General features: G+C 38.5%; 1 protein-coding gene across 1 annotated transcript in view; it reads left to right on the top strand.

Moving 5' to 3' along the window:
- LOC126370209 (probable 2-oxoglutarate dehydrogenase E1 component DHKTD1 homolog, mitochondrial) overlaps positions 1-16291 on the top strand; it is a 37904-nt gene extending 21613 nt beyond the window's left edge. Inside the window, exons 10-20 of the mRNA XM_050014993.1 lie at positions 340-497; positions 1166-1301; positions 3374-3505; positions 4499-4601; positions 8334-8491; positions 8782-8938; positions 9555-9757; positions 9935-10055; positions 10656-10844; positions 11962-12047; positions 15710-16291. Of these exons, the coding sequence (XP_049870950.1) occupies positions 340-497; positions 1166-1301; positions 3374-3505; positions 4499-4601; positions 8334-8491; positions 8782-8938; positions 9555-9757; positions 9935-10055; positions 10656-10844; positions 11962-12047; positions 15710-15823 (1557 nt within the window). The 3' untranslated portion in view covers positions 15824-16291. The remainder of the gene's footprint in view (positions 1-339; positions 498-1165; positions 1302-3373; positions 3506-4498; positions 4602-8333; positions 8492-8781; positions 8939-9554; positions 9758-9934; positions 10056-10655; positions 10845-11961; positions 12048-15709) is intronic.
- The last annotated feature ends 468 nt before the right edge of the window (positions 16292-16759 follow it).

The following is a 16759-nucleotide window of genomic DNA, read 5'->3' as shown; positions in this document are numbered from 1 at the left end:
AAACGCTGAAGTCTACCTGTCTGTTACTTTTTGTAGTAAGCTACAAAACCGCCGATTTAGATTAAATTTGATATGAAAATAGTTTAATTATTATAATTGTAAGTACGTATATAAAAACAATAGCAATTTTATACATACTTTACCACCCCTTTTTGCCCCCTTAGGGGTTGAATTTCGCAAAATCCAGTTTTATTGAGCACTTACATCCTAAAAGGAATCCGAATACAAAATTTGACACTCCTAGCACTTGTAGTTTTTGAAATTTTGCGATGAATGAGACAATCAGTCAGTAACCTTTCGCTATTATTTTATCTAATATATTCATCTCTTTTTAAACAGTTGGTAGAGAAAGCAACGAAGATAGCGTTCGACTATCGCCAGAGGTTCCGCAAGGATGTCTTCATTGACTTCAACTGCTACAGAAGATGGGGCCACAATGAAATGGACGACCCATCCCTCACCAGCCCTCTGCTGTACCAGCTCATCCATAGCAGAAAGTAAGTACTCTGTTTTTTTCTTTTGGACACTTCTTTTAACATAGACACTACACATTGACGTTATCGTACACGCGCATCTGTGTGTATGACGTCTGACGCCCATATGATTGAAGACTAAAATAAGACCGAAAAGGGAGGGGGTGAGGTAAGCCTAGCTTAGCCTTTGGGGGGAGCGGAGAGTTGCTGTTCTATACGTAGGAGGAGAGAGAGAGTAAGGAATAATAATTCCTTATTCTATGACAATAATAATGATATATTTATAAGTGGTGCCGACAAGAAATTCACAAGTCATGATTTTGTAATATTAAAGCAAAGCATTGAATAAAATATAATAATAATTACTGGCTGAATCGCCAGATTTTCAGAAAAATCTAGACGATTCCGTGTTTCGGAAGGCACGTTAAGCCGTACTAGTCTACTAGCCCAAACACATAAACCAACCTACAGCAGCGTAGTGGAGTAACTTCATTCCTCCTCCGATTGATTGAGGGAAGACCTGTGTCCAGAACTGGGACATGTGTAGGCTATTTATGTATGTTATGTTATGTAATCGTAAAATAATTTGTCAATCAATACCATTGTTAAGTAAGCGGAACTCCTGAAATCGGAATAATCGCTAAATGAGGCCGCTCAGAAAGCAAATTACAAAACAATTCTTCTTTTTCCAGATCCATAGCAGATTTGTATGCCGAGAAACTGGTGTCAGATGGCGTTATGGCTGAGGAAGAAGTAAAGAACATAACGACGGATTTTACAGCTTATCTGCAGAAGGAACTGGAAGCGTCAGTTTCCTACCGGCCGCAGGTAAATTATGCAACTACCCGCAACTTTTAATTCTGCAGTTTGTATGTTGCCAACGAAATTTAATGGATGGAAGAACAGATAGCGTTGAATTTTGAATAAACAAGGCTTTTCTGGCTTAAACCAGAGGGAATAAGGAGCTCCAGTAGGATAAAACACCACACTACTCTTTTCTCTTTCTTGCTTTTTTTTGTGGTAAGTGATGGATGTCATTAGATCAGTGGTTCCTAATCTGGGGACAATTACCCCCTCAGGGGTAAAACGGAGATTTTAGGGGGGTAACACGGGATGGCCCGAAATAGTATTACGACTCTTGTTACTTTAAAAACAAAAGCCAGAAACCGTCTGAATGTTGAGCATGACATGAAATGCGCGTTGAGTGAAACCGAACCTAATATTGTCAAACTTGCGAATGCAAAGCAATTTCATCCTTCACACTAGTTAACTCCGAGATTTATATATTACTTTACTAGTTACCTAAACGTGCGTTTTCTTACTTACATAATAAACATATATTCGTTCGAATTTGTGTGGTTTTAATTCTTTTAAATTAGGGGTAAACTCAATTTCCATACTTGTTCACAGGGGTAGTGACATTAAAAAGGTTAGGAACCACTGCATTAGATTAAGAGCTGTCGGACTAAAATTAGAATGTCGGACTAAAGTACTTATCAACTCTGCGCCATAACGCCAGACATGATCAATGACAACTAAAGACGCTCCATTTTAAACTGTATTCTTAATTCAAAAATTGTCTTTACATACAAAGATATACAGTGAGTTGTTCAAACGCCAATTCAATTTAACAGGACTTTAAAGTCCCAGTTAAATAACAGAACTGTTGCACAAACTCCAGTTAGCGGTGAACTAATCTCAAATTAAAATTTAACTAATGGAAGTTTTTAATCTCCAGTTATCTTCAATTTTGTATTTTTGTCGTTGTCCAAATGCCAGTTAGCGCTTAATTTGAAGTTATTATAAGCGCGAAAAAATTTTAAGTCTGTGGAAGGATTTGCGCTCCAATATGCTATCTATTGTCACTGGTTATAAATAGAATGCTTTCTTTAGAATTGTATAGACTTTTACGTTAATGTATTTGCGTCAATGTTAACTAACAAACTATGGTGTTAGTTTTCTAGAAATCTATAAAAAAACAACAGTTAGTTTACCGATCACTTTGACACTGGCAGATAAGGTTAAAGTTTGCCCAACTGGGCACCCTCAGGCCTGTTGTCTTAAACGTTGTACCGGGTGAGAGCCTTTAGCGCTCCCCATTTGTCCGGCCAAGTAGTTAATGCCATCTGCGAAAAAAAGGTTAAAGTTTATTACTATGCGACACATTGTCGTAAAATAGCGTAGGTCCATGTTGCTCTATGTAACCTAACAGTTCTGTGTTGTTCTATCTGAAGTTATTTAATTTAAAGCTATTTTTAAATAAATTGACTAAAAATATTTCGGAACTTATTTAAAGACCTGTCGAAATGAATAATTCCAATTATATTTTCCATTAACGCCGCCGCTATAAAAAGTTAAAGCGTGTTAAAAAACGATGACAAAGTACCCAATTTGGGAGAATCACATTTTAACAATACCAATTTAAATAAGTAAGTACTTGCTTAATAAAGAATCAAAGGCGAGAGGTGGCCGTGGTCCAGTGGTTGAGCGTTGTGCTCACGCTCCGGAGGTCCCGGGTTCGAATCCCGGTGGGGACACATCACAAAAATCACTTTTTGATCCCTAGTTTGATTAGGACACTACAGGCTGTTCACCTGATTGTCCAAAAAGTAAAATGATCCGTGCTTCGGAAGGCACGTTAAGCGGTTGGTCCCAGTTACTACTTACTGGTGTAAGTAAGTAGTCGTTACATGAGCCATGTCAGGGGCCTATGGCGGCTCAGTAATAACCCTGACACCAGGGTTGATGATGATGGTTGATGACCTCACAACCCACACGATAGAAATAGAGGATACAATTTTTCTTCCCGCTTTTTTGTATGACCAGTAATTCCGTACTCCTTTGCCGAAAAAAGAAGAAGGCACTTTTGGAGTAGGTGTAATTTAAATACTTGTCTACAGGCAGACTACTTCAAAGAGCAGTGGTCCAAGTTAACACTGGCACCTAAAGCTGTGGAGGTCTGGGACACCGGCTTCGACACGAACCAGCTCAAGATGGTGGGAGAAGCGTCCGTCGCGGTCCCTTCAGGTTTTGTAAGTTACTTTTACCAAATTTAGTACAATGTGCAAACGCGGCGAGTGTTATGGGGACCTTTGCGCCGGGTGAGGCGAGGGGGGGCCTGTTTGACTAAGCAGGGATCCCTGCTACAATGTTTAGTTAAGGTATTTTCTGTTTTTTGTATTTATTTTTTTTTCTTTGTATTTTCCATTTTTATGTGCAATTAATTCTACAAAACGATCACAAGGTCCTGATGGACTTTTTGAAAGAAAGAAACATTGAATATTTCCGACACCACAGACAGACAGGTACATTATATTTACATAGGACAGGACAGAAACCACGCGGAGCGACGAAGTATCCTATGTCAAAGTATCCCTTCAGCTATGGAGGGATGGAGAATGACATAAGATACTTTTTGTCTCTTTACAACCCCCCACTTCCCTAGAATAGGGGGTGGAAGTTTGTATGGAGCATTCCGCAATTGTCAAAAGCTAAGAGAAAGCTAAAAATTGGTACGCGGACTTTTTGTGACTAACATAAATCTGCCCTCAACCCCTTCAAAGAGGGGGTGAAATACAGTGTTCATGGTAGGAAGCTACAAATTGGTACATAGACTCTTTGTTAGCAACGAAAACTACTTTTTTGACGTGAGTTATTATAGATTTGCCGCAGATGGCATTAACTACTTGGCCGTACAAATGGGGAGCGCTGAAGGCTTAAGACAACAGGCCTGAGGGTGCTCAGTTGGGCGCGAACCTCGGCTCAGGGCGTCGTCTAACAGGAAAAATATTTGAAAGAATTAATCGACTCTGATAGGTCTGAAAAGCGCTGATTGAGGGAAATCGTCGACCACGAAGGTGGGGTCGGTATCGGAGTCCTGAAGTGTTTGGTGTCGCGAGCTGATTGGCTCCCTCTATGGAAACGAAATCTACTTGCCTTATTTTTTGAACCGTGTTACCCCGAATTGAACACGAGCGAAGCGGGCAAAAGCTAGTTTATACATAGTTGATTTCTATCTCCCTCAGAATACTCATCCGCAACTAGCCAAAATGCACGTCAAGAATCGCCTGAACAAACTACGGGACGAGAAGAATCTAGACTGGTCTACCGCTGAAACTTTAGCTTTTGGTAAGTGCCTTCAATTTACTAACTAACAACTCCTACATACTGGTGGAGCCAATCTATCGATACCTATCACATAGAGATACCACTTATTCGAGTCATATAAGGTATTGTGATGTGACATCGTAACGAAAACTTTGAGGGGTGATTCAGACTGCAATTTTCCGTCGCAAAATTCAATTTTTTTTGTGTTTTTTTAATTATTCTCAGTTCTACTTTAAAATTCCACTTGATATTCACTCAGAATAATGAGCTGAACAAGTATTACTAAAAAAATGCAAACCAAGTAATGAATATTAATATATTTTATGGAACACCGTTGAAAGTAAGTCTCTAACGTTATTTGCTTGTGAACATAAGGAAATCGCCGAAAACGATAGATAGCGAACAGACTGTTTTTTCAATACTTCTCAAGTGGCAGAGTGTTGGGATTTGCGTCAATATTGTGAGGGTTTACAATCAAATGTCCTGAAAAAACATAAAATACTTACTGTATTTTTTTATTTTATATCATCACGCCTGTGTCCCCGAAGGGGTAGGCAAAGGTGTATAATATAAACCCAATTCTCGCCAGGCGTGTTCTAAGTACTACGTAATAGGGGGGAGCCAGCTTGTTACCCCTCGCGGGGCACAAGTGCTAAAAACAACGGAAAAAAAACAAGTCTGGAAAATTTTAGGTAAGTATCTTAATCTCATTAATCCCAAAAATAACAACGAACGTGTACCTAATATTTGAATTAAATAAAGAGTTACATAAGTATTCAACTTATGTATGACACCATTATTCTAACAATACATACACACATACAAAACTCACGCCTATTTCCCACCGGGGTAAGCAGAGAGTACGGGATTCCATTTGCTTTGATTCTGACACATCTAATCAATCAAATCATCTAATTTCTGATTACCTTGCTTCCTCCACATTCATCAATCGTTTCATACACGCACGCCGGTTCAGAGTACTTAGATCGTACTAAACCTTTTCTAAGAATATCTCCAATTTGGTCAATATACCAACAATATTTTAATAATATGACGAGCAAAATCTGAAAATAATTATTTCTCATTTCGTTGGCAACCCTACACAGTAACTTCCGAATCTCTGATAAGCTTAATTAGTTTTGACGCGAGAAAGCTTCTTTTTATGTCAATAACATTATTAGGCTTAATAAGGATAAACGAAAAAAAAACACTGAATACGTATGATTTCGATGAATAAATAAATAATCAGATGTGACACATCTTTGAATTAAAGTTATTCCTGTGCACTAACTAATTACAACTCTTTAGTCATAATAGAAAAGGAAATTAATACTTAAGTATCTATTTATTATTTAAAAAGAAAACAACGTAGGTAAACCGTAATCCTAATCCCAAATCGTTACTATAATATTGTTTTAAATTTTCTAAATATTTAACTAGTATCTGTGATCCTAAAACTTTTCGGTCTAGTAACCCTATTATCTGGAAATTAATTTACAAATGGACTACACAATATATGGAAAATTAAAGCTTATATTTAACTACTTTGTACCGCTTCACTACCTACTTAATTAAAACCATAAACAATATTCGAGAAAATATGAAAATAGTGGGACATACAATTAAAAGGGATATTGTTCTTCACTTCTTTTATTACTTCTTATTTTTACAAAAACTTTTCCAATCTCTTGACACCGTCCGTACCCAAAAAAGAATAATCCATGCATAGACAATATCTTATTTAGAATAAAAACCTTCCGGCTCGTTCAGGAACCGTTCTAAATTCAAACCGTAAACAATCAAATCCCCATTGATTATTATCCTTCCATAGTATTCTATATACCTTTCTATCAATATTAAGTTCCGTTCTACTCACTTTCTACATCAGCCTGTAATGTCCTAAACAAATCAATCACAAAGTGATTTTTGTGATATATCCCCGCGTTCGAACCCGGGACCTCAGGATCGAGAGTCCAACGCTCAACCACTGTACCACAGAGGTCGTTATCTTAAGTACGTATACTTAGTAATTACTCACATTATTACGCGTACGTACATACATACATAAACTCACGCCCATTTCCCACCGGGGTACGCAGAGACTATGGAAATCCATTTGCTTCGATCCTGACACACTTCCCTCGCTTTCTTAACATTCATCAATCGTTTCATTCACGCACGCCGGTTCAGAGTAGATCGTAACCTTTTCTAAGGACATCACCAATTTGGTCGATATACGTCCTTCTCGTGTTCGTGTAGAAAAGTATAAGAAAACAGCAAAACAGTTTTTACCATAACTGTACAATAACATCAAAACTCGCTCGACGTAGAGGGAAAATAAGGCCACTCGCCGTAGCGAGGGTCGCCGTTCGGAAAGTCGCTGTCAACGTTACAATTCAAAGACCTATTACAATTCCATATATTTATAAATGTGGCAGACCTCGAAAGAGATGGCGTGACGACTTGGACGCTTGCCGGAGGGACTGGCCGGAATACGCACAGGACCGCGAAAAATGGAAAGAGGAAGGGGGGCCCTTTGCCCAGCAGAGGGATCTTGTGGGCTAGATTAGATTAGATACATTAACAAAACAATCTCTCTAATTATATTATGCCAGAATAACAGGAAGAACGTATCATACGTTACGGAACGTCCCTAGAACGTATTCATGTACGTTCCTGTTTGTTATTCGGCACGTAGGAGTGGAGCGTGACACTGTAAGCCTTGTTATCTTGTCTATTGAACTATAATTGTAAACAACAGTTCCAAGTGTCGTTACCTTGGTAACGCTATTCGGTTCAGTTCCGCATTGTTTCGATTTTGCTTTGTATGATAAATTGGCGCCCAACAAGGGGCGTAATGCATATAGATATTGTAATCTTGATATTCGTATTAGTGAGACGTGGTAGACCAGTTGCCTCTCGCACAATGATTGTCGAGTTTGTTTTCGAATTATTGTGGGGTCATATTATTACGTGCTCAGCGGTGAAGGAAAACATCGTAAGGAAACCCGCATTTTCGGAGGTTTGTGACCTAACCAGTATTGGGCTGGTTTTCCCCTTGCGAGTTGGAAGGAACCAACGTGATAGGTGGTGAAACGTATCGCCGTCGATGCGTATAATGGTCCAGCCAACTGTGTTAATGAAAAACTGTACTTAAGATTTTAACTCATTAGTGCAAGTCCAATAATAATTACAATATTAATAAACCCATTACAAGTATATAAAAGATACTTAACTACTAATAAAAATATCAATCATCATCTCCCTACCATTAACCCGTTTTTCACAGAGTCCGCTTACCTAACCTGCAAATTTGTCAGGTCTCGTTTTGAGAAGCGACTGCCTGTCTGACCTTCCAACCCGCGAAGGGAAAACTAGTCTAATTCAGGTTAGGTCACATCATTATCATCAGCCGTACGACGCCCACTGTTGGGCATAGGCCTCCCCCAAGGATCTCCACGACGATCGGTCCTGCGCTGCCCGCATCCAGCGGCACAGGTCAATAGGTCACATACCATTTCACGGGAATGTGGATTTCCTCGCAATGTTTTCCTTCACCGCTGACCACAGGAGAATTGTTTATTGGTTTAGCCTGTACTGGATTCGAACCTGCGACCTCAAAGTGAGCGGCAAGCGTTCCAACTGGGCCATTCGGGCTACCACAGCAGATTCGAATAGCACCTCATAGTACATAAATGGCGTAAATCTTTGAAAGTGAACATTGCTTAATGTCACTCTCTTCTAAATTGCCAGGTTCTCTCCTCCTGGAAGGTAGAAACGTGAGGATCAGCGGCGAAGACGTCGGCAGAGGAACCTTCTCTCACCGTCACGTGATGCTGATTGACCAGCAGACCAACAGGATGCACATCCCCTTGAACAACATGAGGGAAGATCAGAAAGGTTACTTGGAGGTAAGAACAATACACACACACAACAACAATCACAACAATCTAAAAGTACATTCAGTTCATTCTTTTTTTTATGGTAATTATACAGTGCTGTTTTACTCGCACGCGAAATACAATCCCAACTTGCCGAATTATTTTAATATCTTCATACTTCTGATTCCATCTATCGTACCTGAGAAGAAAAAGACACGTTGCATCTGCAGATCGTGTGACTAGGTAGCTGCAGATTGCACAAGTTTTAATATAAGGTTATTGCCACACCCACTGTAGCGTTTTCCCCTCATCCTCCTCAGGTGGCCAACACAATCCTCTCGGAGGAAGCAGTCCTTGCCTACGAGTACGGTATGGCTTACGACAATCCTGAGCATCTGTTCATTTGGGAAGCACAGTTTGGAGACTTCTATAACGGAGCTCAAATCGTTATCGATACTTACATTGGATCTGGTGAAAGTAAGTCCCCTTCTTCACTCTTGTAGCTTCTGAGAAAGGAATATTTATAGATATATCAATTAATTATTATTAAGCAGTCTCCACAGCAGCAGCGTGGTGGAGTATGCTCCATACCCCCTCCGGTTGATTGAGGGGAGGCCTGTGCCCATCAATGGGACGTAATATGCTGTTTATGGTGATTATTAAGCAAACGTCGTGCCTTATACAGAAGTCAAAGAATTGGCCTTTGATAGACGAGAATGGAAAAAGCTATACCAACAGGAGCATGGCTCTTAAATTAATGATGATGATGGTATTAATTGAAACTACGAGTCTACGACAGATAGAATGCCTACATGCGAAATCTTGATTTCAAGAAGTGTTATACTTTAAGAAATGAAACCTCAAATATTTCCATAAATATTTTATTCGTCAGAAGTTCAGAAGTTGTTTTGTTTACCTGGTCAAAATTGAATCACGAATATTAATCAGGCATCTGAAAACTAATATATATAAAATTACTTAATTATTGAATGCTAGAATAATCTCGACAAGACGTAACGCCGATTATTTTCCAATGAAAACTGTTGAACAATCTCTGTCACTGACTAAACCAAACTCAAACCAAATTTTCCAGAGAAGTGGATGCGAAGTAACGGCCTAGTAATGCTCCTCCCTCACGGCTACGACGGGGCTGCATCGGAACACACGTCCTGCAGGATTGAGAGGTTCCTGCAGATGACTGACAGTCTGGAAACGGCCCCAGACTCCGACGCCGTCAATATGCAAGTCGTGTACCCCACCACCCCTGCTCAGTACTTCCATTTGTTGAGGAGACAGGTGAGTTGATGCCAAGAGTTCAATAAAAATATAGTGCATCCCACGCTCTTAAAAGCTCATCTTAGCATAAATTAATCAGGTGGTTTATCAAACGCCCGATTTTCGAAGACAAGCCGTGCAGTATAGTTTTACAAATATTATGGCAGAATCTCTAATGAACCCGCTTCATAATTTCAGATGGTTCGAAACTATAGGAAACCTTTAATAGTGGTGGCTCCTAAGATTATGTTGCGGCAAGCAGAAGCAGTGTCATACCTATCGGAATTTGCACCAGGAACATTCTTCCAAACAATTATCGGTAAGTGCTCTACTGCTTTCTCTCGTCTCTGATCTTCCTTACATATGAAATGTTCGTCGTAATTCTCGCAAAATATACCCAACATTATGTAATCTAAATGTCTCACAACAAGACGAAAGTCACTGACGGGAAAAAATAAGGAATACTCACACTCATCCTTTCAAGGAACATAACTACAAGTACGGTCACGAGCATTAATATGTACACTTTGATACCATGTCACATTAACTTTTTTGACAAATTGAACTGTAAGTCTCACTAAATGTCAAATATGTTAGTGCGACAGAGTCCTAAAGTGGGTACTTTATATTGCTCATTACTGTACTCTTTTAAGAAGCCGTTTTTTTTTATTCAGACATTAATTTAAATATTACTGCTACTAGACACATCTAGTAGATAGTATTACAGCTATCATACACTTATCTGGCAGATAGTAGTAATACAACCACACACTGGTAGATAGTATTACGGCTATCAGACACTTATCTGGCAGATAGTATTACTGCAACCACACATAATATCTGGTAGATAGTATTACAGCTATCAGACACTTAGGCATATTGTCTGATATCATCAAACTCTTCGCGTTACTTTTTCCAGGTGACCATTTAGCTGACCCACTGAAAGTGAAGCGGGTAATATTAGTGAGCGGCAAACATTATTACGAGCTGCACAAGGAGAGGGTTAGAGCGAAGATCGATGACGTTGCCATCATCAGAGTGGAGAGTCTCTGTCCATTCCCATTGCACGAGCTGCAGCAGCAACTGGACAAATATAAGAATGCTAGAAGTAAGTATGGGGAAAATCTTCTTCGTTATTATTATGAACGTCATTGTGGTTACTCATAAATTATTGTTTAAGTACTGGTTTTTTTAACATATATGTACTTTTTCTTTTTTTTATCTTGAACGTACTTTTTCTTTTCCTTTTTTAAATTGTAAATGGTTCTGTTTTTGTAATGAAGTGTGTTGTTTATATTCTGTGGCTCTTGAGTTGCTTATTATTAGGTATTTTGTGTCTACTATTTATATAGGTAAATTATTTATTTTTGTATGTATGTTATGTATTTATTTATTATTGTGCATGTATTTATTGGTAAGTTGTGCTTATAGTTTGTACCTGCAATCTTTCAATTACAATTTTTACATTTTTCCTCGCCTTATGGTTGTCTCGAAGAAATCGCTTTCAGCGATAAAGCCGCCATTTGTACCTAGTTAAGAGTCTTTTGTAATTATTTTCTTTTATTTTGGTGCAATAAAGAATATTTGTATGGGGATGTCCTTAAACTCGTAAGGCCCAGACTTGCAAACACAATAGCTATACAATGGGTGTAAATGTTCGGCAGTGGGTGCGCGGAAATAAAAAGAAAAACTAAAGGAATATCACTTTACTAAAAATATATACAAGCAAATAGAAAATACATGAAAGAAAAGCAAAAATAAAATAAGTAACTTAAAAATTCAACCACCGATCTTGGTGATAGCGAAAATGGAATAGGAAAAACAAAAGACAATCATACCATATAGAAGAATAAAACAGAAATTCTTATAAACTAAGGAGATTGTATATAAATATCAAAAAGTATAAAATCTATAAGTAAGTATAAAAATGTTCGTGTGTCGTTTACAATGGGGCTCGAAAAACAGGTTAGCATTTAAAAAAACAATTTAATCCACGCTACGGAAACTTTGTAACGCCAACCGTTTGTACTTTAAAAATGCAAAAGCAAAGAGGCAAGTAAGCCACTAGGTTCACGGCGAATATAAAAGAGGTAAAGTTAAAAAGTAAAATCTGTATCAAAATTTGCATTTTTCACAAAGGGCAAATTTACATTTTGCTAAGGAATAAGCTGCTTTATTTAAAGCTCCTTTAAAAGAAAACTTGAATACCCTTTACTCTTTCACAGAATTCATCTGGAGTCAAGAGGAGCACAGGAATATGGGAGCGTGGACCTTTATCAAACCTCGGTTTGAAAACCTTTTAGGAAGAAAGGTGCGTATTATCATAATCTGATTATGTGCATGAATTAAAATCTGTGATAGCTCTGCCTTGTTCAGAGAACGCAGGACTTATACATTGTATACCGCTGGGGCACTGACACGTATGGAACTCGACGTTCGTGGATCACTCAGCTGGGCCCACAGAATACCATGTTGTGGCTGCCGCCGCGTCTTTGTGCTGAGTGTTAGGCCAATGATTATCTCTACCGTCACCTCTTTTATTATTAGTGTATAAGTGCTGATTCCTGTACACACCATCTAATTGTATTTTAAGTCGTACCTGTCATTTTCTTATCCGCTGAAAAAGAAAGGGACGCGTAGTCGACAGGCATAAAATTTATGGAACACATTAAAAATTCTCCCAACATTTTATATGTATGGGCCTATTGGCCCACAGAATTAAATTGACAGCACACGTCGAACGGGTTGCATATGAGCGACATGCCTATTTCATTCGCCCGGGTTATTCTTTCATTTTAAAATAACAGTTGTCAATCATCCGTACCTATCCTTTTCGGCGGATAAGAAAATGGGTATAACTTAAAATAAAATTATTTAAATTGAGTAAGTTAGTGTTAGTGTTGTATGTGTATTATATATGTGTGTAGCTGTGGCGTCCTCTAATATATTTTTTTCTCTAAACCACTGAATTGGACTTTTATCCACCTTACAAATAAAAAGTAAACCAGGGATGAATGTGGGTTTAAGTGTAAGCAAAATTGAATCCAATTATCATACAATTCGACTGAACTTTGCTTGGTTGTCAAATACTTAAACCCACGTTCATCCCTGGTTTATTTTTTACTAGCTTTTGCCCGCGACTTCGTCCGCGTGGCGTGTTATATAAGAGAGAGATCTTTGTGTGTGTGGGAGTGCATATCAAATTTCAAGCATCTAACTTATGCAGTTTAGATTTTTTCATACAATTTTTTTCCCAATAACTCCCATTTTTCAAAATACAGCCAAAAATAAACTTTATATTTACTAAGGTATGCATGCATGCTAGATTGAATCAATTGATTGAATTGATTTTTTTTTAATTGATTGTTCATTGAGTTTTAATTTTAATACACACTTCCTCTCTTCCCTTCAACGTTGCTGTGCCCTACAGGGTCCATGTTTTAGTTCCTATGCCTATGTAACACCCCATTGTACTACATGGAATGCAATAAATAATTTAATTGAATTGAATTGAAAACATCTATCTTACGCGGTTTCGATTTTTTCATACAAATGTTTTTTTCCCGCTAACTCCCGTTTCCGTGGGAATTTTGCAATATCCTGTTGCAACTAAGGTTTAAGTTAACTAAGGTACCTGCATGCCAAATTTCAAGCGTCTAACTTAAGCGGTTTAGATTTTTCATACAAAAGGATTTTCCCGCTAATTTCCGTTCCCGTGGGAATTCCGGGAATTCCTTTCTTAGTGCACCTCTACGGTACCTAAGCTATGTCCCTTCCAAATTTCAAATGCCTACATTTAGCCGTTCAGGCTATGCGTTGATATGTCAGTCACTGAGTCAGTCAGTTTCTCCTTTTATTTAGATTTGATTTTTTCATACAAATGTTTTTTCCCGCTAACTACCGTTCCCGTGGGAATTTTGTAATATCCTGTTGCAACTAAGCTTTAAGTTTACTAAAGTACCTGCATGCCAAATTTCAAACGTCTAACTTGAGTGGTTTAGATTTTTCATACAAAAGGATTTACCCGCTAATTCCCGTTCCCGTGGGAATTTCGGGAATTCCTTTCTTAGTACACCTCTACGGTGTCTAAGGTACCTGCGTGCCAAATTTTAAACATCTTACTTGAATGGTTTAGATTTTTCATACAAAAGGATTTTCCCGTTAATTCCCGTTCCCGTGGGAATTTCGGGAATTCCTTTCTTAGTGCACCTCCACGGTACCTAAGGTACCTGCATGACAAATTTCAAACGTCTAACTTGAGTGGTTTAGATTTTTCATACAAAAGGATTTTCCCGCTAATTCCCGTTCCCGTGGGAATTTCGGGAATTCCTTTCTTAGTACACCTCTACGGTGTCTAAGGTACCTGCGTGCCAAATTTTAAACATCTTACTTGAATGGTTTAGATTTTTCATACAAAAGGATTTTCCCGTTAATTCCCGTTCCCGTGGGAATTTCGGGAATTCCTTTCTTAGTGCACCTCCACGGTACCTAAGGTACCTGCATGACAAATTTGAAACGTCTAACTTGAGTGGTTTAGATTTTTCATACAAAAGGATTTTCCCGCTAATTCCCGTTCTCGTGAGAATTTCGGGAATTCCTTTCTTAGTGCACCTCCACGGTACCTAAGGTATCTGCATGCTAAATTTCAAATGTCTAACTTGAGTGGTTTAGATTTTTCATACAAAAGGTATTTCCCGCTAATTCCCGTTCCCGTGAGAATTTTGGGAATTCCTTTCTTAGTGCACCTCTACGGTACCTATGGTACCTGCATGCCAAATTTCAAACGTCTAACTTGAGTGGTTTAGATTTTTCATACAAAAGGATTTTCCCGCTAATTCGCGTTCCCGTAGGAATTTCGGGAATTCCTTTCTTAGTACACCTCTACGGTATCTAAGGTACCTGCGTGCCAAATTTTAAACATCTTACTTGAATGGTTTAGATTTTTCATACAAAAGGATTTTCCCGTTAATTCCCGTTCCCGTGGGAATTTCGGGAATTCCTTTCTTAGTGCACCTCCACGGTACCTAAGGTACCTGCATGCCAAATTTCAAAAGTCTAACTTGAGTGGTTTAGATTTTTCATACAAAAGGATTTTCCCGCTAATTCCCGTTCCCGTAGGAATTTCGGGAATTCCTTTCTTAGTGCACCTCTACGGTATCTAAGGTACTTGCACGCCAAATTTCAAACGTCTAACTTGAGTGGTTTAGATTTTTCATACAAAAGGATTTCCCTTCACTACTCTGCTCCTATTGATTGTAGCGTGATGAAAAGTATACTATGACCTGTCCAGGAGTGTGAAGAATAATTGTACCAAGTTTCATTAAAATCCGTCCAGTAGTTTTTGTTTCTATAAGGAACATACAGACAGACAGACAGACAGACAGACAGACAGACAGACAGACAGACAGACAAAAATTTTACTGATTGCATTTTTGGCATCAGTATCGATCACTTATCACCCCCTGATAGTTATTTTGAAAAAATATTTAATGTACAGAATTGACCTCTCTACAGATTTATTATAAGTATAGATTTGTATGGTGTTATGAGTTTATATTCGTATCATTTTTCTTTCTAATCTGTGGCTAAATGTCAAAGGGTGAACGTGCAAAATCAAACTGTAGACTCAACGTTTATTAATTCCGGTTTTAGAAATAAATCCTCCCAATTTCATTTCCGGCTGAGCAGAACGTTATTTTATTAAAAAATAAAATGTATGTTTGGACACACGGATCATCTTACGTTCGAGCAATCGGGTGATCAGCCAAACCAGGGCTCACAAAGTGGTTTTTTGTGATCTTCACTGGGATACGAACATGGGAACTCCGGATCGTGAGCCAAACGCTCAACCACTGGACATAAAGGCTGTTATGGTGTCACTAACACCCTGTATACTTTCACATGCGATTTTAAAACGAACGATCAATAAATACGGCTCTTAAACTTTGTCAATACAAATTCACGTGTTTTCAGATCGTGTACGCCGGTCGGGTGGAAGCAGCGGTCCCAGCGGTAGGCGCCAGGGTGCTCCACCAAGCTGAAGTCCAACACATATTGCACGAACCACTCTACAATAATACTGTATGAATAAGAACATGCTAGATTAAATAGATTCTGCGTTACAGCATGGTACGTAGGACAGCTGTCGGAATTATACATTCCATCTCTTTAACACAAGGCTATATTCTATCTTTCTGTCTAGCTGTCATACGCAACTAACCAAAAACTACGCAAAAACTCAAATTCAACGTCAAAAATCAGTAGATAACATAGTTACACTTTGAATCGTCAATTTTTACATAACGAACATCTCATCCGCCTAAAACTACTGCAGCTTCTCACAACCTGTATAGCCGGGGAAAAGAAGCTGCAAGATAAACCTCGCAACAGGGCCCTAGACGTTCTTTAAAAAAAATAAACATAAAATATTGGTATACAATTGAGTAATTTAGCTGCCTAAAATCAGTTCTCAGACAGTTAATCCCATGCATTCATATCTTCTAAATAATCACTAACTTTATAATAACCTTTACCAGGAGCGCAAGAACCATAGTAGGTAATAATAAAAAAAGGTTTATTCAGGTAAAACCTACGACACACATATACATTTATAATATTAAAATATGCACACATTAATATTTAGTTGGAAAACATAAAGGTATACATATACATATGGGTGCCGCAGCTCACCAAAAAAGGCCAGGGTTCAGTGAAAATTTAGTCGATTGTTACATTTCGCATTTTTTTTTAATGTAAAGGAAGCAATAGAAGTGTGTCAGGATCGAAGCAATGTAACGCCATAGTCTCTGCTTACCACGGTGAGGTATAAGCTCTTTACAAAAAATTTTCCTCTCAGACGACGCCCTGAGCCGAGGTTCGCGCCCAACTGGGCCTGTTGTCTCACGTTGTACCGGGTGAGAGCCTTCAGCGCTCCCCATTTATCCGGCCAAGTAGTTAATGCCATCTGCGGCAAATCTACAATAAGTCACGTCAAAAAAAAGGTGGGATATATGCGTGAGTTTA

Source organism: Pectinophora gossypiella, chromosome 10, assembly GCF_024362695.1.
Source record: "Pectinophora gossypiella chromosome 10, ilPecGoss1.1, whole genome shotgun sequence".
In the NCBI taxonomy this organism is placed as follows: domain Eukaryota; kingdom Metazoa; phylum Arthropoda; class Insecta; order Lepidoptera; family Gelechiidae; genus Pectinophora; species Pectinophora gossypiella.
The sequence above is the reverse complement of the archived record's forward strand: the minus strand, read 5'-3'. Positions and strand labels throughout refer to the sequence as shown.